The 21544-nt window shown below is 36.6% G+C and overlaps 1 protein-coding gene and 1 long non-coding RNA gene across 2 annotated transcripts in view; both read right to left on the reverse strand.

The window, feature by feature from the left end:
• Positions 1 to 7882, reverse strand: part of Eif3h (eukaryotic translation initiation factor 3 subunit H) — an 83500-nt gene extending 75618 nt beyond the window's left edge. The window contains exon 1 of the mRNA XM_015486388.2: positions 7711 to 7882. Coding sequence (XP_015341874.1) covers positions 7711 to 7842 — 132 coding nt within the window. The 5' untranslated portion in view covers positions 7843 to 7882. The remainder of the gene's footprint in view (positions 1 to 7710) is intronic.
• A 5792-nt stretch (positions 7883 to 13674) lies between these two features.
• Positions 13675 to 21499, reverse strand: LOC107142948. Its single transcript, XR_001503626.2, has 4 exons — positions 21311 to 21499; positions 18402 to 18454; positions 15237 to 16604; positions 13675 to 13834 (listed from the first exon to the last, which is right to left on the reverse strand). It is a non-coding gene; the product is annotated as an uncharacterized LOC107142948 (long non-coding RNA).
• Between the last annotated feature and the right edge of the window lie 45 nt (positions 21500 to 21544).

Here is a 21544-nt window from a genome sequence, read left to right on the forward strand (position 1 = left end):
GGGGGGGGGGGGCTAAAAAAGAATAACTATGGGCCGTTGTAGTGTACACCTGTAATTTCCAAGCTGCTCAGGAGGCTGAAGTAGGAGAATCCCAAGTTTGAGGCCAGCCTTGGCAATTTAGCAAGATCCTGTCTAAATACAAAAAAAAAATTTTAAAGGGTGAGAGTATAGCTCAGTGGTAAAGGGTCCCAAATTCAATCCCCAGTTCCACAATACATAAATAAATAAATTCATACTTAATATATATAAACAAACTGTGACTGAGAAGAGGTAGCTGGAAAACAGGGATGACAGCCAGTAAGAGTTTCTTTTTACTATCTCGTCTTTTGTATTTTGATTTGTGTAGTATGTGCCCATACTGCCCAGTGTATTGTCTTTATAATTAAAGACAGACTTAATAGATTAAAAGGGCTTTTACTTTCCAGTATTAAAACTGTTTATAGCTAGGCATGGTGGTGCATGCTGTAATCCCTGCCAGCCTCAGCAACTTAGTGAAGCCCTAAGGAACTCAACAACATCCTGGCTCTAAATAAAATATTTAAAAAGGGCTGGGGATGTGTCTCAGTGGTTAAGCACCTCTGGATTCAAAAACAAAAACAAAGGACACTATATAGTAAGTCCATAAGGTCTATTCATCTTTCTGGTCAAAAAATCCTTCAGAATGTATACTTAAGATTATACATTTCTGTATAAAATATAAAATGGCGGGGGTCCTCCAAAAGGAAAATATCATGAGTTTAACTGTTTGAAAGGCTACCAGTAAACCAGACTTAAAAATAATGGCTACAGGGGCTGAGGCTGGGGCTCAGCAGTAGCACACTTGCCTGGCATGTGTGAGGCACTAGATTCAATTCTCACCACCGTATGTAAATAAATAAAGGTCTATCAACAACTAAAACAATATTTTTTTTAAAAAATAGTGCCTATAATTCCTCAATTGATGGCTGAAAACACCTAGAATATCAGGCAATAACACTTGGTTTTATTTTGTGTAGAATGCTGATTTTCCAAAGAGTTTTTGAGATTTAGGGCTACAGCTATTCCTACTGGATAATTTATTCAGTAGTATTGTGTGTGACGGTTAAGTACAAAATCAAGCCTATGAGGCCAGTTACATAAGGCTTTTGCAATAGTTAAGGAGAGCTAGAAATGAATAGCACAGACAATACAATGATAAATTTAAGAACAAAAAAAAGAGTGATCCTTAGGAGAATCTAAGTAAAACCTCAAGGAACAATCAAAGATGAAGCCAGAAGCTTGAGACTTTTCCAGATAGGGGTAACACTAAGAAAAGAAATATTTACTGAATTAAATCACTACAATAAGCATACAAACGTGCACACTTAATTTTACAATGAAGACTTTCTAGTCTATGTATTTGTTAAGCACAGGAAAAACACCAGAAAGATAAACCCCCAAATCATAATGGTACTACCCAATTTCATGTTAAAAGCTTTAAAACTTTCTTCCTTATGGATTTTTGTGGTTTCCCTGAGTTTTCTTACAATATAGATGTACATTTTTCTTTCTAAAAATTTATTTAGCATATATGTATTGTGTCAATTTACATTTACATCAAATGAAACTAGTTGTGGACAGGGATAGAATTACACAAAGTATAGGGTAGAAAATTTTTATATAATCATCAGGATACCTGCATACCTGTGCCATTTAGGGACTAGTTTATTTATTATTTGGGGATAAAACAAGATTTTTAAAAGTTTATCAAAAATAAAGGTGATGGAAAAAATACAGGTGATGTTCAGTGTCAAGAGTAAAAAAATAATTCATTATTTTCACTAAGTTAATACTAAGTTACCACTACTTTTCTGAATCACATTTTTTTTCTTGTATGCTTGGGCTTGATACCAATATTAACAAAAATACAGCACACTACTCCAATATATTCAGGTATCCATTTTAGCCTTTTCAGTTTTGATTAAACAGTATGGTTTACCATCAAATAGATGGGTATGTATGTTACACTGTACTCTGGTACTCAATCTGCACTGGGTATAACACTTTATAGAATGATCTTCTAAAAGTAATTTACAGGAAAAAAACTAAAGCTATCTTCCCTTGAAATTGTATCTCATACCTTTCCAAATAAAATAATACGCAAGTATGATAGATTAAATATTTTACCAAAACAAAATTATGAGTTAATTTTGAATTGAAAGCAAATGCACCCAAATTTTCATGTAAATGCTAAAATCAGAAGCTTTCATCCAAGAAAACTTGGCAGACACAATAAAAAGTGAGAAATATGACCAGATTTAAGAAACCTAAATTTAGAAAATATATGTTCTAACCAAACAAGGAACACTGGATTATTTGTGTTCAACTTAGCTTCTATTTCTCTCATTTTGACATTAATCAAGTCGCATAAATCTGTTTATCAGAGTTTCCTCATTTATAGAATGGGAATAATGGTTCTTTACATCAGAGCTCTTATGACATCAATGCTATGTAATCTACAGTCTTGATTTATGATGGTTCTACTTATAAATCTTCGATTGTACAATGGTGTAAAAAAAGTGATAGCAGTTTGGTTTCAAACTTCTAATTTTTATCTTTTCACAAGTTAGAGATATGTGGTGAGACACTTCCTCACGATGCTGGGTAGCAGCAGTGAGCCCTACTGCCAGTCAGCCAGCCAGCCAGCCATGAGAGCATAAATAAATAGGCTACAGTATGCTATGTTGCTAATCCAAATGTTCAGTAGAATGGGTGTTATTAAATGCAATTTTGGCTTAACATATTTTCAACTTACAATGGGTTTACCAAGAGATAATACCCCTGTAAGTCAAGAAGCACTTTATAAAGTACCTGTTACATAAAAATAAACATCAAGTCCTTAAAATGTAGGAAACAGGTGAAATAATAGAAGAAAAATGAATCAAGGATAACAAGACGTGATCTGAATTCAAGCTCTAGGATAGGCTGCATTATGTCTTTGAAAAGCACTCAGCTTCTGTAAGAGGATGAATCATATGTATAATCCAAATAATACTAGTCCTATCAGTTAATGGAGGTATACCAAGATACAATAATATATGTCAAATGCCTTTTTCTTTTATAAAATAGTTATTATTTACAAGTAATAACATCTTCCTTGTCTGAGCAAATAATAAAACTAAGCAGTCAAGACGTCAGGCTGTGTATTTAATTTAATCCTCATTCAAGAGTGTACTTACTCTAAGGTTAGAAATAATCCTAACAAGAATGCTTAACTGGTTTTTCATCTATAGTAAATAAAAAGCTAGAAGTCAAGGGCATAAGAGATAAATTTAACAAACAAAAAGCACCCAACCTAAACTCAATGACATAGGACATTCATTATATAAATACAAAGACTAGGACTACCCTTTGGAATTTTTTCTTCTTTTTTAATTTTTATTGCATTATAGTTACACATAATATTGAGGTTCATTTTGACATATTCATAAATGCATATGATATAGTTTTCTCCATGTTAATTACCAAGATGACCTTCTTCCTTTCTTCCTCCCTCCCCCTGATCACCACTTCTACTCTACTGGTCTTCCTTCTATTTCACTATTTTTTAATCAATGCATTACAATTATCTATAAAACTGGAATTCACTGTAATACATCATACCTGCTCCTAGTATAATTTGGTCAACTTCATTACCCAGTTTTTCTCCTTCCCCCCGGCCCCTCCTGCCTCCCCTTTGGTCCACCCTATTTTTGAGAAATACTGTCCAATATGGGTCAATAATTTACATTCTTAATGATTATACTAAGTCACAAAAAAGTGAGATTATGTTCAATATTCTCCACCTATAATGGTAGAAAATTACATAATATACATCAGAAGGATTTATAATTAAAATGGTTAAAATGTAAAAGCTTTGGTGTTTGAAAGACTTTCAAGTTATCTGACTGAAAAATTCATATGTGAAATAACCTATTTATTCTCCACTAAAGCCAGATTAAAAATACTGTTAAACATTCTTGTGCAGGGTCTTATAAATACTGGGTGCTCAATTAACATGAGTGATTTTCTTGAAGATGAAAGTCCAACGAATAAAAAGATGAAATATGAACAAAGCTCATAAAACTAACTAGTTTCTGAATATTCTCAACTGTGTGCTCCTTTCTCACCAATATTCTATTAACCTTATTATCCTACAAAAGACTTACTCAGTTTGCTCTCATGATTCATTTTCAATAAAACTACCACAACAGAATTATATGAATTCATTCAGTGTTTGGATGCCTCCTATATGTCAGGCACTGTTCTAGACACTTGGAAATACTGCAGTGAACACACCTGAAACAGATTCTGCTCTCAAGAAGATGATATTCTACTATGAGGAAACAAACAAGCAACAAGTAAATGAGAGGTTCAGAAAATAACAAGGGCTCAAATGAGAGGACATGAGTTGACAACTAAATGACAACAGAGATATATGTAACTCAGGCTTTCCCATTAATTAATAATATACTTGACCTTATTTACAAAACCACAGGAAGAGAAACTAACAATAAGCTAACAATATACTAAAATGGTAAGATAACTTCTTACAAATATAGGAAAATAAAGCTTAAAAGGTGATCATTTTTTTATTCATGACAGACTTTTTTACTTGCAAAATAAAAAGTGTTAACAAACAATAAAATCTGTTACTGGGTACCACATGATAAATGAGAGAATGAACAATCGCAACAAAAGAACTCCAACAATCTCTTTGTGCTTGACAGCAGGACTATTCAATCTGTTTTCCAGAAATATTCCATCATCAAACCTATCATTTTAAAAGGTAACAATTTTTAATGGCAATGGGTTTTTAGCACTGGAAAGATGGAGGATACAAACGTCTTACACCAAAGAGTTATTATCATTCAACTGAAAAAGTAACTGACATGTCTGATCACATACAAAGATGAATACATGCTGCTATCAATTATAAAAAGTTCAATGAAAGGAAGTCAATATGGACCAGACCAAGTGTTTCTCAAACAATATTACACATATAACCTGATTCAGGTCGAGAGAGGAGGTTGAGAATTTATGATATTTTTAGTCTGCATTTCTAACAACCTCTCAGGTCAGGCCAATGCTGTTCTGCATCTTACTGGTGCATGGACCACACTTAGGAGTAGAGAGGAACTAATGAACTGAAAAAGGGTAAGATTCAAATTGTTCTGAGAAAGTAAGTGGGTTTTACATGGAAAGTTCAACAGGAAGGAGCTTGATCTTGTCTACAAAGAGAGCACTTAACTAGAATAAAAATCCACTCTTCTATTCCACAACACTATACCAAACACGAGACCCTTTCAGGAGACAATAAGAGACACAACAAGTCTACTGGAATGAAAAACTGTGAGTGATACTATTCTAATTTATTATAGTAGAAAGGACAGAAGTCTAGCCACCAAAGGTAAAAGAGGTGTAGAACACTGGGTCTCCTCATATACTACTGGGGACAAATGTGAAGTGATACAACTGCTTAGGAAAATAATATGACACTACCAAGTAAAGTAAAGCTAACAAGAAACATCCTAAAACTTAACAATCATGATATGAAATAGACATATCTCAAGACTCAAAACATGAGAAACTATACAACTCAATTTATACTTTATTCATTTATTTATATTAATAGTCAAAACTTAATTTGTTTACAAATAATCTGGTGAAGTTGTAAAGAAATCAAAGAAAGCTCACAATGGTGATTTATATAAAATGAAGAGAAAGGAGAGGAAGAGATGAAAAGGGGAAGAAAGGGGATTCAAAGATACTCTCGATGTTATATTTTCCAAGTTGAAAATTAGTTAGCAATGTTTATTTGTAAGTATTTAAATTATATAATATAAACACTATTTTGCCTATCTGATATTTTTATGTCATTGACAGCTCTTTTGCTAATGTTATCATTGATCTTTTTTTAATTAATTAATTCAGGGAACTAGTGATGGCAGATTCTACTAACAGTGAAATGAAAAGAATAAAACATTACAAATACAGACAGCTCTTTGACTTCAATAGAAGTGCTTAGCACTTAGAAGAATGTTCTAAAATATTTGTTGAATAAATTACCTCCAATAAATAGATTCATGCCTCATACTTGTTGCCTTTTTCAACTCAGGAAACTAAATAATTCAAAGGATTATTTTGAAGCATAAGCAAATTTATTAAGAAATAAGTTCCTAAGAAATGACTTAAACATTTCCCTAGTGAATAAGTGGTATTTACTTTTGCAGGAATAATTCAAGTCCACTCAAAAATTTGCAGTCTCTAAAGATATGTCATTTAGGGGCTGGGGTTGTAGCTCAGTGGCAGAGCACTTGCCTAGCATGTGAAGGCGCTGGGTTCGATTCTCAGCACCGCATATAAATAAATGAATAAAATAAAGGTTCATCAACATCTAAAAAAATTTTTTTTAAATGTCATTTATTCCAGAACATGCATCTCTCCTCCAATAAGCAGTGAAAGCCCAAAATACCAGTAAGTAGAAGATATTATTGTTCAAAATATTATGGAAATGAAGGAACATTCCAAAGTAACCCTTTTGCCTGCATCTTTCAAACTCTGCCCTCCAAAGACACTGAACTCAATGATAACCACAACTAACTAGTTTAAGTGATTAGTGAAGATCACTGTTTTCCACTTAATCCAAACAAGAACCCTGTCATAGATAGTTCTCATCCCCACTTGACAAATGAAGAAAGTGAGGCTTAGAAAAGTTAACCTTGCCAAGGTCCCAGAGCTAGTGGATGACAGAGATGAGAAGACTGAATGAACTCTCAAACCAGGCTACCTTTTTTAAACCAGTTTACTTATGTCAGTTCAAAATTTCAGCTGTATGCTGGATCAAAATTATCAGTAATTTCCTCAAACATAGCCCCTGAAATTACAACTTGCACATGAATTTAAAAACCTTTCCTTATTATAAATGTCTAAGGTCTTCACTAATAGAAAATGACAAACCTTTAAAAACATGAAAGTTACCTAATACGGAGGGATCCAAGAGAGGAAATTTCTTTTTAAGAAAATCAGGAAGAATGTTTTTAAAGCTAAAAAGTCCTACAAATGCACTTTTGTTGTAACAATAGAAATAAAATTTCGTGATTCTAGATCTGTGCAATTCCTTAACCAAGATTTCCATAAATGTCCTAGTTCATAAATCCTAACGACTAAATACATTTTAGGCTATTCTGAGGCATTTTATATAGTTCAGAATTAACACCACAAAAGACTTCATTATGATTATTCGGTTTCAAGTAAAGTGCTGAACTACACTAGAGTGACTACAAGGTAAATCTCTTGAGAAGCTACAGGTGTCAGAAGCCCAGGCAAGGAAACAATGTTGTTTCCCTCACTCTCCCCTTTTCAAAGCCCTAAACTAGGGTCTTAAATCCTTCTCCACACCTTCCGTCAACTGCTGGCACCCAGAAGCCCTTTTTCCAAATCTTCTCTCCCAGACATCTCAAAACAAGACCAAGTATGTGTCACACACATACACCCTCACGCTTCTTATCTGTCCCCAATTGCCCCATCAGAAGCCAGAGATGGCTGTACTGTCTTCCGAACAAAAAGTGGAAAGGAAAGAGCAGGGAACTAGGGGAAAATCTGGGACCGGCCTCACGAAACCCAAAGGGAAGGCAGCGAGGACAGGGCGAGCGGGGTCAGGCTGGGAACTGCGCTCCGCACGTGGGCCTGTGGTGACAGAAGTCCACTCACCAAGCCATCTATCTGTACTTGCTTCACGGCCGAATCTCCAGGGCCGCCTTTGCCTTTGCCCTTCCCTACCACGCCGGTGGTGGAGCTGGAAGAGGTGGTGGTAGAGCCGGCGCCTTCCTTACGGGACGCCATCTTTCCAGCCAGACAGGAAGAAAGAGAAACGTGAGTTGCCGGAAACGGAAGTACAGACCTTTCGTGACGTTATGTGCAATTTGCCGTTGAGGGGCGCAACCAGTGAGAGGCCAGGATGGAGCCACGCCTTCCCTCTCTTTGGCGTCCGGACCTCCGTTCCCGGAGGACTCTTGTGCTCATGCGCACTGTCGATCTTCCTTTTGTCTTTTGCTCAAAGAGGAAAGTAGAGCGTTTTGTGTTTGGTTTGTTTTGGTTTTGCGGATTGAATCCAGAGCCTCGCACTTGCAGGCTACCGCTCAACTACATCCCCAGCTCTTTTTATTTATTTTTTTTTTTTATTTTGAGACTGGGTCTCCCCAAATTGTCAAGGTTGGCCTTGAACTTGTGATCCTTCAGCCTCAGCCTAGGGAGTTCTTGGAATTACAGGCCTGTACCACCTTGCCCTGCTACACCTTTTTAAATGTTGAATAGGTCTTAATTAGGCAGAAGGCATAATAAAATTATTGTTTGCATTTCTGTAGCATCTTTTATGTAAAAATGATTACAGTCTGTTCTTTATGCTGGGAATGTGGCTCAGTGGTAAAGCAATTGCTTAGCATGCTCCAGGCCCTGGGTTCAACCCAGAAAAATATGTAAATAAGAATAAATTCCCATTCTTGACCTTTTGGGGGGAAATTATGATAGTCTTTTTTCTGGGTAATTATAATAATCTTTTTTCCTCTTTTTTAAGTTTTCTAAATTATTTTTGAAGGTCAAAGCAAAAAAAAATATAAAACTGCCTAGTATAGTTTTAAGTGCATATGAAAGAAATATTTAAGGTAGTCATACAAGGACAGCTAAGGAACATATATGTAAGTAAAATTTCCACAGTTGAATCAAACTAGTAAAATGACATGACACCAAACTGTAACAGTTATACTACCAAGAGAAGTCACTAAAAAGCTTTACAAAGAGATACACTAAAAATACCATGGATAGATTAATATAAACTATTAAAACATCTTAATTCCCAGGAATGCAAGAAAAAATACAAAAACAAAAGGAATAGAAAAATGAATAAAATGGCAGACCTAAGCCCAAACATATCAAATTACATTAATATAAATGTTCCTAATGTACCAATTAAAAGACAATTGGTAGAACATGACTTAATCATAACTGTCTACAGGAAGCTCACTTCAAATCTGATGCTTTAAGCACATTGAAAATAAGATGATGAGAAAATATAGCAAGCAACCAAAAGAAAGTGGATTCAACAAAATTCAAACATAAGAAAATCACCAGAGGCAGAAGGAGACAATAGTGATAAAATGGCGAATCTCCAAGAACACACAGCAGTTCTGAATGTGTACACCCCAACAACAACTGAGAATTTATGTGAAGGGAAAAAAAAAAGCAGCACTGAAAGGATAAATAGACAAATCTGCAATAGCAGTTAGAGATGTTAACTCTCTTCTCCCAACAATTAACAGAACAACTAGGGAGAAAATCAGACTATTAGAAGCTCAACCAATACCATCTATCAAGATCTAGTTGCAGAATACTCAAAGTACACAATGTACATTCTCTTCAAGTTTCCATGGAACATATAGATCACATCCAGAACTATAACAAACTTTAACAAGTTTAAACCTCAATAAAGTGATATCTGAATTGAAATCATTCAGAGTATGTTCTTTAGCCACAACCAAGTAGATTCAAACAAGAAATCAAAGTATTAAGATAATAGGAAAATTTCCAAATACTTTAAAACTAAACAATACATTACCAATAATTCACAGATCAAAGAGGAGGCCCCAAGGGAAATTAAAATACAAACACACATCTCTTTCCCTCTCTCTCCCTCCCCACCACACACACACACATATACACACTAAACTAGATGAATATGGAAATATAAAATATCAAAATTTGTGGGACATAATCACAATAGTATTGAGCGCCAAATAGCTAAATATGTATGCAGCAAGCAACCATTAATCAGAAGAAAGCAGAAGTGGCCATATTCATATTAGATATAGCAATATTAAGACAAAAGAAAATCAAGAAATGTTTCAAGTCAATAATCTAAGTTCCCTTAGAATCCAAGGGGAGAAAGAGCAGAATAAATCTAAGATTTGCAGAAGAAAGGAAATAAGAAATTAAATCAGGATACTGAATATTCTGAATATATTTGATCACCTAACATGGTTGTTCACAACCATTAAATTACATTTCTGCTTCCCTCAGAAAGAGTTTAATACTGTAGGCATTAATTTCATTGTGGATATTCATTTCCTGGATAAAATAAATTCACAATATGTTCTTCATAATATGTCACAGGATTTAAAGATTTTAGTGTCGTTCTATATTGTTGGAAATGTTTCAAATTTAGTTAAAAGCAAAAAAATGAAAAGATGCTGAGATCCTTCCAAAAAGAGCCACACACCCTGCCCATATGTGATCACCACATGGAAAAAGGAAGGAGAGGATGGCCTGCCATACCAGTGTGGGAAAAAAGTGAACAAATAAACTGTCTACCCAGTTTTGTTTTGTGGTATCACTCTGCCCACTAAGAAAACATGGCCCAGTGAATGCCAGGCTGTGACCTGTCTCCTCCTTAGAACCAGCCATTGTTACAACTGCTGCCCTCATTAAGCAACGTCTTAAACCCCATTCAAGCCAATGAAATGAAATCAATCAAGACACCAAATTTAAGCCAAACAATTTTTTAAATGTCACTTTAGTCCTATTCAGTATTCAGATGAGTCAGAGGATTTTTGTTTTTATTTCAATACACTTCTACTCAGGTGTTACCTGCTTTCAGACCTCTGTGGAAGGCATGGTTTCTTTGACCATCTGGCAGTCTTGGGCCTGAACTGAGCAATGTGTTCAGCAATGGAGCAAAAAGACATGGAGCATTTCTGCTCAGGGCTCCCAGCCAACCTAGCATTAGACCAACTTAGCATCTGTTCCTGCCTTGGTGTGAAGGAACTTGATAAAAAGTAATATGACCTGTCTATTTTCTATACTTCCTGGAGGAAATTGTGCATTCATGGCATAGAATGAGGTGGAGGATACTCTCCAGTACATATCAGAAACAAAAGGAAGCAGCTGAGAAACTGATGTGACTCCATTTTTGAGAAACCAGCCTCTACCTCAGAGCAACACCTGTCCAAGGAAGGGGGTGTGACCCTTGTCCTTGGAAAAACCCACAGAGCACTCCTAGGCACATACCCACCCTGCTGAGTTGTTTGTCTGTAAATAACAGGAGAGGTCTGCAGTGCCAGGTTTCCCTGACTCAGTTAGGCTAGGTAAGGACCTATAGCAACTCCCTAGCAACCACCAGTCAGCATGAGACAAAGAAAATACCTGGGATGCCAGATGACCCCCCCCCCCCACTAGCTTATGGTGGTTGATAACTGTTGGGAAACCACGTAGTTTAGCAAGTACACCCTCGTGGCCTAAACCAATCAGTTAAAAGGAATCCCCCTCTTATATTAACCAATCACCCCTACCCAACTTGTTCCCACCAGTGAATGTGCTAATCAATGTTAAGAGTTGTGGTTTGATTTTCCCGCGGTATGGAATGATTTGCTGTGTGATGTTGTGATGCATAGAGTATTCCCCCCAAACCTATAAAATCTCACTGGACAAAGGACCACTGCGTCGGAACGGTTATGAGTCCAGGCTCAAGCCTGCAATAAAGACTCTTGTGTGATTGCATTGGATTCAGCTCCTGGAGATCTATTGGGGTCCCAGGAATCTGGCATTACACAACAAAGCACTGTTATCAAATGAATACATTATAACAAAACATTGTATAATGGGCAGAGAGAGAGAGAGATTGTATAATGGCTCTATATTTTAATCTCTTCTGTGCAGATTATCTTCTGGTAAAGAAGCACAAAGATATTTTCTTCCTTCTTCTTTCTCCTTCTCATTCTTTTTCTTCTTCTCCTTCCCCTCTTCCTTTTCCTCCTCTGCCTTCCCCTCTTCTCCTCCTCCCCCTTATTCTTCTATGTTTCTTTGAGTAAAAAATCAGACTAACAGTTTATTATCTTCATCTGTTCTCTTTAAAAGGATATATTTTTATGTGATTGTTATGGCATCTCTCAAAACATAAAATTAGCCACTTCTTTTTTAGGGAATCACGAGTAACCAGGTATAGGAAGAATTAGGAAGTCTACCTTCCAACAGTACTCATGTGAAAGGATCAAAAACTCTCAGTCTATTAAAATGGGTGAAAAAAATAACTTCCCATATTTTGCCATTATAATTGATGTACTCAGTCTAGATATGAAAATTAATCATATGAGCTGAGTGCAGTGGCACATGCTTGTAATCCCAGCAACTCGGGAGACTGAGTCAGGAGTATTGCAAGTTTGAGGCAATTTAGCATGGCCCTAAGCAACTTTAGCGAGACCCTGTCTCAAAATAAAAAATAAAAAGGACTGGGGATGTGGCTCAGAGGTTAAGCATCACTGGGTTCAATCCCAGTGCCAAAAAGAAGAAAGAGAAGGAGGAGCAAAAAAGAAAGAAAATTAAACATGGTAGCTTTCATTCACTCTTACATAATAACCTGAGATAAATTAAGAAAATAAACTTAAAAAGAGGAAGGGTTAGGCCAAGTGTGGTGGCAACACCTATAATCCCAACTACTCAGGAGGCTGACACAGTAGGATCACAAATTCTGCACAACTCAATGAGATCCTGTCTCGGTAGAGCACTCATGAGGCCCTTGGTTCCATCCCCAATATCTATCTATCTATCCCTCTCTCTTTCTCTCTCTCTCTCTCTCTCTCTCTCTCTCTCTCTCTCACACACACACACACACACACACACACACACACACAGAAGGGTCTTTTTTGGCCCACAGTGTTAGAGGTTTTAGTCCATGCTTATTACACCCTGTTGCTTTGAGCCATGATAGGAACATGAGGCACAGGAGCCTGCTCAACTCATGATGACAAAGAATGAAGGGAGAGGAGAGGAGGGGGAAGAAAGGCTGGGGTCCCAGTCACCCCTTCAAGAGCACCCCTCCTGTTGACCTAACTTCATTCACTAGGACCCAATACCTCAAAGTTCCACCACCTTCCAATGGTGCCACAGGTTGCTGACCAATTCTTTAACATATGAGTCTTTGGGAGACACTTATTGAAACCATAGCAAACATATAAATAGGGTGAACCTAAAGTTCAAGATTAAATCAATACACTTTTCATTTTGGCAAAAAAAAATCATTTGACTTAAAACCCTAAACACTCAATGTTTTAGTCAAGTTGAAAAAATGCCTCTGTGGCTGGAATTGTGGCTCAGTGTGAGGTGCGGGGTTTGATTCTCAGCACCACATGCAAATAAATAAATAAATAAAGGTCTGTCAACAACTAAAAAAAGAAGAAAAAATGCCTCTGGGAAATAATTGAAAAAGCTAATAACAACCATTCCTTCGGTATCTCAATCTCTTCACTGTGTTGTCAGCGATAAAAAAAAAAATGATGTATATGTTAAATATCTTAAAATCAAGGTGTTCATGAAGATACCTATATAATCAACATCAAAGCCTTAGAAGGATTTTGCCTTGATTTGACAAAGATTCCATCAAGAATGCTTTGGACTTAAGTAACCAAAACCAAAGAATAAAACATTTTGAATTAAACAAAAAGGCACTGTACTTTATAGCCTATCAGGGCTCTTAGGGAACAGGGCAGACTGGAAATGAAGCAACACAAAGACACCATTTCCATACCTTTATGATTCTCTCCACTCTGTCCTTTGCAATGTCTTGGTTCTGTCCATAGACTGGCTACCACTGTAATCTCAAAATAGCTGCCAGTAGCGGTTGACACAATACATTTTTTGTTTGTTTATTGAGACAAAAACTCTCCCCCAATCATAGAAAAATCTTCATCTTTACTCTGAGATCAGTTTGGATCCTGTGCCTCCTTTTGTGTCCACATGTGGAATGAGACTGTGGGAGGTTATACTTGAAGGAGCTAAGCAATTTGTTCAGCTTGATGAAAGGAAAAACAGAAAGGGTAAAGTCAGAGCCAATAAAAAAAAAAAGTTCTTTAAACATAAAACTCAGCATGTGGGCATTATCTACATGTTTGCTACAATAATAATTTTTTAAAAAGACATTTGACCTTTTATACAAGTATTTTGATTTATGACTTACCAACTTGTATTACAACAAAGTAATCTTGCATTGAAAAAGTTTGAGAAGATTTTGAGTGACTTTTATTTTGTATAATTATGTAATTAATACCTTGTATCGGTGTAATTCAATTACAAATACTAGACTTTGAAATAATAGTCTACTGGATTACTGAAAGCATGTTTAATTTCTTGCCATCAGGAGTTCAGTTTCTGCCCTGTAGTCTTCCTGCTGCTTAAAAATATATACGAAACCATGAGTGAAAGAGACGTCTTCAACATTTTGTTAAATATAAACAAATGGTGTTTTCAGAAAATCTCTTTAAAGGTAAAATCTGACATAATTTTCAATATTTAAACTCCTTTAAGTAACAGTAATAATATTTGCTTACCTAGAGTAATTTTATAAGTATTCATTAATCTTCTTTGATAGGTTAAAATGAATGGTCCCTTATAGCTTGAACTTCTCTACCAGTTTCAGTTACAATTTAAATAAATTTCAAATGGCCATGTTTGTTGCATCAAAGACATTTTTCTCACTGCTAATACTTCTTAACTTTTTGATCTGCTCTGCTAATGTTTGTTTTCACCACTTGAACACTATTAAACATTGTATAGTAAAATGCCAACTATTCAAATCCCTTGTAGTGAAACACTGAATTCCTTTAGATTTACCCAACTTGGCAGTATTCTATGTAAGTATGGTTTCATCTAAATAAACTATTATAGCAAACTTGCTAGTCTAATTTTATATTGTCATCAGACAAGAGTTATTTGATGATATGTAGTGATGGGCAGTTCCTGGTTACTGTCTGGTTTAGAAACGTCCTTGACAGCCAGGTGCAGTGGTGCCCACCTGTAATCCCAATATCTCCCAAGTTGGAGACCAGCCTCAGAGGTTGCTCAGTGAGGTCCTAAGCAACTTAGTTCCTCAAAATAAAAAAAAAATAAATAAATTTTTTAAAACTGGGGATGTAACTCAGTAGTAAAGCACCCATGGATTCAATCCCCATTATGGGGTGGGAGAATAGGGAGAGCCTTGACAAACAGAAATTTCCTTGAAAACTTCCTAAGAGTCATGTTTTCCCCTTTGTTACTTGACTTGAAGGAAGAGCAAGGCTCTTAGTGGCAGGGCTGATACACAGAAATCCTGCTTGGTTTCTTCAATTGACAAAGGGTGTCTATTAGTCAGAGTTCCTAGAGGAACAGAATCTACAAGAAGTATGATTATAGAAAGGAGATTTATTAGATTGGCTTACACAGTCAGAAGCTGGATGGTCCATAGTGGCCGTCTGCAGGCTGGAGAACTGGAGGAACCAGTAGCCCTGCAGTCCAAGAGGCTGAGGTCCCAGAACAAGAGGGATCAACAGTGCTACCCTAGTCATAGACCAAAGGCTTCTGGAAACTCCCTGGAGGATCACTGGCAGAGTCTGCTTTGAAAAAGTAAAAAAGCAAGAGTTTGATATCCTCAGGAGATCACAGTAGCAATTAAGAAAAGAACTCTTCCAAGAAGAATCAAGCTTGCATCTGCTCTTGCTTCCTTGTTCTTCCAACTTTTATTCCATCCAAGCCACCATCCTGATAGATGGTGCTGTCCAAGCTTAGGGAGGGTCTCCACTTCAGTTTGCTATCCCACATGCCAATCATTCCCAGACACACCCTCATTGACACACCCAGAAGCCTATTAATCATTGGTGTCTCTTAATCCAATCAAGTTGACATTTCAAATTAACCATTACAGGGTAACATTAATATTTCCTTGCTGTCCCTTGCCCACACATCTGGGGTTCTTATTTAGCTAAATTTTCCCTACTAGAGATGTATCCTCCTGACATTAATTCAAATCAAATTGCTTATACTTTCGAAAGAAATTAATGTCAAGATGGCTTCTATAGGATGTGTAAAGGATTTGGTTTATTTTGCTTTGAAAAATAGTCTACCTTTTAGAGCCATCTTAGAAACTAGAATTTTGAACCTGTTTAAAGGAAAGGGCAATTGTATTGGTGAATACGAGTTAACATTGAGTTTTCATCAAACACATCTGTCAGTATAACTCTCCTCTTCTATATCTTTATAGAGCAAACTTGAAATTTATCATTAGAATTGGATTTGGCTGCATCTAAAAGAAATAACATACTTAAAACCAAAGTAGAAGTTTATTTATTTATTCATGTAAAACATATCCAAGGGAAGGAAGTCTAGGTTTGGAAAGACGTTGCAGCCATCTAGCCTCCCTGTCTTAACTGCTTTGCCAGTATTTGCTCATGGACCCATAGGCTGCCAGAGTTCATTCATCACATCCCAATTCCAGGGATTAGGAGGGAAGAAGGGGAAAGAACAAAAGTGCCCATTGCCAAGCTAAGTCAACTTCCTTTAGTAGCCTTCCTAAAAGTCCTTGCAATGCTTACATATCTTTGGCTAGCACATTATCATACTTAACTGCAGAGAGAGGTGGAGAATGAATCCTTTTATCTAGGCATCACTGTCCGAAATAAAAATCAGGGTCCTATTGCTGCAAGGAAGAGAGGAGCTGGGCAAAGCAGTGCATGCTTATTATTCTAGTTACTCAGGAGACTGAGGCAGGAGGATTGCAAATTCCACCTCAGGTGAGGCAACCGAGTAAGGCTCTGTCTCAAAATGAAAGAAAAAGGATTACAGAGGTAATCCGATGTTATAATGGATTCAATTCCCAGTACTAAATTTTTAAAAAATGAGAAGAAGGAAGAGTAAGAGGAAAAGGGAAAGTGGAAGAGGAAGAGAAGGAAAAAAAGGATGAGGAAGAAAAGATAAGAGGAGATAGTAAAAATTCACATTCTGTATCATATTTATTATATTGTCATGTAACCATTAAAAATAGAGAATGAGAGCTCTGCCAATGGACCTTGGGGAGGTGTGTATGAGCATTTCTACAAGGATTGTGAAGTGAGAAAAGCAAAATGTATAGAAGTGGTGGAATATGATTCCATATTTGCATAAGAGTATCTTCATGTATGGACATGCATGTGTATGCATGTGATATAAGTGTGTGACCATGGAAACACTGCAGAAGGATGCACAATAGTTTGTTAACTTGTATCATATAGGTAAGAGGAGAGGGAATGAACACCTTTTTACTCTTCCACTTATAATAGGATGAACTTTTCCTGTTTTGTAATTAAGAAAATTAAAATTATTAAAATGTGATAGCCTTTAGATCTAACTTTACTGACTTTTCTGACAGATATGAAATTTCACAGTAAAGCAGTCCACAATGGAGTCTATCCTAGGAGATCTCAGTGAAGAGCTTCATACTTCAGTACAAAGCAGTTTCCCTAACTTGTTTTAATATGTATATTTATTTAGCTAAGTTGTTTATTTAGAGAGAATGTTAATTAGATAATTTAGAAAAAGTGTAGTAATCTTTCTGATGAAGGTAAACAAATATTTATAAATATTTAAATATGAGTATAAGGCAGAATAACATTACAATAGATATTTTAGATGAATTTTCTAATGCTTATGGAACTGAACAAAACCATACTTACATTTATGAAATGAAATAGAATAACCATTATAAATTGTATTTAATGTTTACCCATTTAATTCCACTTAGGCTATAAATCTTTCATGAAAAAGTCCTATGTGGGAATTAGTCACACCTTTCAAGAATAAATCATTCTCAATGTCAGTTTGTCTTCATCAAAATTTCATGAAGAAAAAAATCCTTGAAATCATGTACAACATCTCATTATAAATTATATTTGATCCACACAGAATAAAGAACATGAAAATTATGAAAATAAATAAATAAATAAAAGAATTCTCTACCAACCTCAGCTGAATGTGAATGTGTATTTGGCATAGAAAATGTCCAGTATAGTGACCTGGTCACTGAGAAAAAAGCTAACAGCTAGCAATACTAAGACGTTACTGTTCCTGCACTGTACGATTAAACAAAATAATGACCATTAAAGGTTTTAATAGCTCTTCCTGTAAGCGGCTGAGGTGATCTGTGAAAATGGTATGCTACTCTCTTGATCTGGAAAACCCCACAAAAATCATGCAAATCAAAAGGTTCAAATCTTGGTGTTTACTCTAAGAACACACATGAAACTGCACAGGCCATCAAGGGTATGCATATCTGAAAAGCCACCAAGTACGTTAAAGATATCACTTTAAAGAAGCAATTTGTGAGCTGGGGTTGTGGCTCAGTGGTGGAGCACTCGCCTAGTGCATGCAGGGCCCTGGGTTTAATTTTCAGCACTACATAAAAATAAATAAAATATTGTGTCTTCTTTAAATATATATATTTAAAGAAGCAATGTGTGCCATTCTGACATTACAGTGGTAGAGTTGGGAGGTGTGCCCAGAGTTTGGATGTAGATTCTCTGGTCATTGAACATATCCAGGTGAACAAAGCACCCAAGATGTGCTGCCATACTTACAGAGCTCATTAACCCATCCATGAGTTCTCACCGCCACATTGAGATGATCCTCACTGAAAGGAACAAATTGTTACTAAACCCACAGAGGAGGTTGCACAGAAGAAAAAGATATCCCCAAAGAAACTAAAACAAAAACTTATGGCATGGGAATAAATTCAGCATAAAATAAATGCAAATAACGTAAACAAAATCTAATAATGATATTATAATAATTTTCAAAATTTTTGATTTAAATTTATATCCAAATAGTTTATTCAATAATGGCAACATTTGACTTCTGCCTTGGTGGTGGCCAAATATTGATTTTCCATTACTAGTACATTTGGCATCTGGACAAAAGTGTATTAAGTGGATCACTTAATAAAAATATCATACTGGATAAACAGTGATACTTTACTTCAAAAGGTCATGAGGAACACTAATGAGCATAATAATGACCTAGGAAGATATTTTTAATAAATGTCACTTCCTTTCCAATACTGTATGCACCACCTGCCCATTAGTAGAAGAAAACTCTGGCATTAATACAAAAAAAAAAAAAATTAATGCTGAGGTTGCTAAGCTCTATGGTACAATAAGATATATTGGAAGAAAGATCACATTCACATAACATATATTAGCATATTGTTACAATTGTCCTATTTTATTATTAGTTATTGTTAATGTCTTATGATGAGTTTATAAATTAAACTTTATCATAGATATGCAGGTATAGGGAAAAAAACCATAGTGTATGTAGTTTTTAGGTCTATCCACAGTTTTAGGCCTCCACTGTGGGTCTTGCAATGTTTCCCCTGCAGACGAAGGTAGAATATTGTAGTACCCTTTTCCCTCACCACTTGTTCTGAATCAGAAATGGGCATTTTAAAAATGCACAATAAAAGTTTTTCCTACAAGTCCTGGGATCATGTTTTAAGAAACACTGCAGTAATATAAAACTTTATTTTCAATTTGATAATCAACACTCTAGGCTGTCTTCAGATTTTCATCAGAAGGGTAGTTGTGCAAATTGGCACTGTCATAAATGCAAAAGTTGAAAAAATTATGCTGTAGTTTAGTAAATTTAAGCAAGAACAACAAAATAGAATGTGGCTCAAATCCCTAGTGTTATACCACATTTTCCTTCATACTGAAAAGTAGCTAAGGAACTGGTAGACAGACCTGTGAGGCTACTTTAAAAAAGGTTTTAATTGTTTTTTTCAGTCTGGAATGGTATCATTTCTCTCTTTGTAGGGGGAGGATAGTTGGAGGGGGAGTTGGCATACAGTGATAAAGAAAGGATTCAAATCAGAACATAGTGGGCAATTATACTTAAGGACCACGAATCCAATACACTGATTTTTCATGGCTTTCAGTTCCTAAATTTATTTTCAGTTCAATGAAAGCAGCCATCTAAGTGATGGGTTGGGACTGAGGTCAGGACTAACTTTATAGAAAACCTTAGTTCCAATTTCATAAACCTATATATTGAAATAAAAACCCAAATGCAAACAATACATTTCAATCACATTGTAAATCATTTTTCTGTAACAGTTCTTTCAATCTTCAGCCAAAACTGGAACTGGGACAAATTCCAGGCCAGGACAAAAATGAAAAATTCCATATTCCCTTTCCTTTGATTAGCAGATATCCACTGGGGAACTCGAAGTTTTCTGATTCACTTTTTTTTACTAATCAAATTGACCAAATAATTTCTAAACCTTCAACCAGTTCTGTACCTTCCTGTTATTAGCCCAGTGTATAGATTTCCCCTGTCAGAAACTATGGACATGAAAGTTGTCCTTAAAATGGAACTAAGGCCTGGCAATACTGCACCTTGTGACCCCAGAGACTGAAGCAGGAGGATTCTAGGTTCAAAGCCAGCCTGTGCAACTTAGCAAGAACCTGTCTTAAAATATAAAGTACAAAAGGGATGGGATATAGTTCAGTGATAGAGCAACATTGGATTCAATCCCCTGTAACCCTCTCCCCACAAAGGAAGTTCTTCCAGGACACTTCCTATGAGTGATTAAAAATGGTCTTAAGGGGAGGAGGAGATGCAAAACAGTGGGACCCTTTACTCTAACATATGGCTCCTGAGTGGGATTAACTTCTATAGGGTATAGTAAGAATGTGTGAACTTCAAGCTGGTGACCTACGTTCCCCACACCCAGGAACCACATGCCCTTAGTATCTGAGCTTAACTCTTTTTTTTTTTGTACTGAGGATTGAACCCAGGGGCATTCGAACACTGAGCCACATCCCAGGGTCACACTGAGTTCTTAGAGCCTCGCTTTTGCTGAAGCTAGCTTTGAACTCGTGATCCATCTGCCTCAGCCTCCCAAGCCACTGGGATTACAGGTGTACAACATGGCTTCTGGCATTGTGCTTAACTTTTTTACAGGAAAGCAGTCACTACAAACCTCCCAAGCCATGGCTGTCCAATACTGACTTTTTTGTTGTTCTTGTGGTACTGGGGATGGAACCCAGGGCACTCTACCACTGAGCCACATCCCCAGACTTTTTTTTTTTTTTTTTTAATCATGAAAGGAAAGTCTCACTAACTTGCTTAGGACCTCGCTAAATGGCGGAGGCTGGCCTTGAGCTTGTGATTCTCCTGCTCCAGCCTTCAAAGTCACTGGGATTACAGGCGTGCACCCATCTGCCCTGCCAATATTGGCTTCTTTCCTTTTCTCACTTGGGAATTATAAACATGAAGGGCAGTAATAAGGACACATTCCATACTCCCTTTCCTTTGATTATTTTGCTTTGAAGCGGATACTCAGCAGTATCCACTGGGGAACTCTGATTCACTTTCTTTATTAATCAAATTGACCAAATAATTTCTAAACCTTCAACCAGTTCCCGTTATTAGCCCGGTGTAGTTCACAAGTTTCTGGAACATATTTGGGCTCAACACTATCACTTACTATTTTTATACTGCCAGTCTTTGGAGGCTTGCTACGTGCAAAATAATGAATTAAACGAAGCGAGACCACCATCAGGCCGAAGTCAAGGTGCGCCCCGGCCGGGAATCGAGCGCTTCAGCGGTTTTCCCGCGCCGGCCCGGGCCCCGCCCCCAGAGCCTGCCCCTTAAAGGGCGGGCACGACGCTCCAAGCGTCCGATAGTCTGTGAGTGACGTAAGCCAGGAGGCCGGTCGGGG

The sequence above is a fragment of the Marmota marmota genome, unplaced genomic scaffold (genome assembly GCF_001458135.2).
Source record: "Marmota marmota marmota unplaced genomic scaffold, marMar, whole genome shotgun sequence".
In the NCBI taxonomy this organism is placed as follows: Eukaryota; Metazoa; Chordata; class Mammalia; order Rodentia; family Sciuridae; genus Marmota; species Marmota marmota.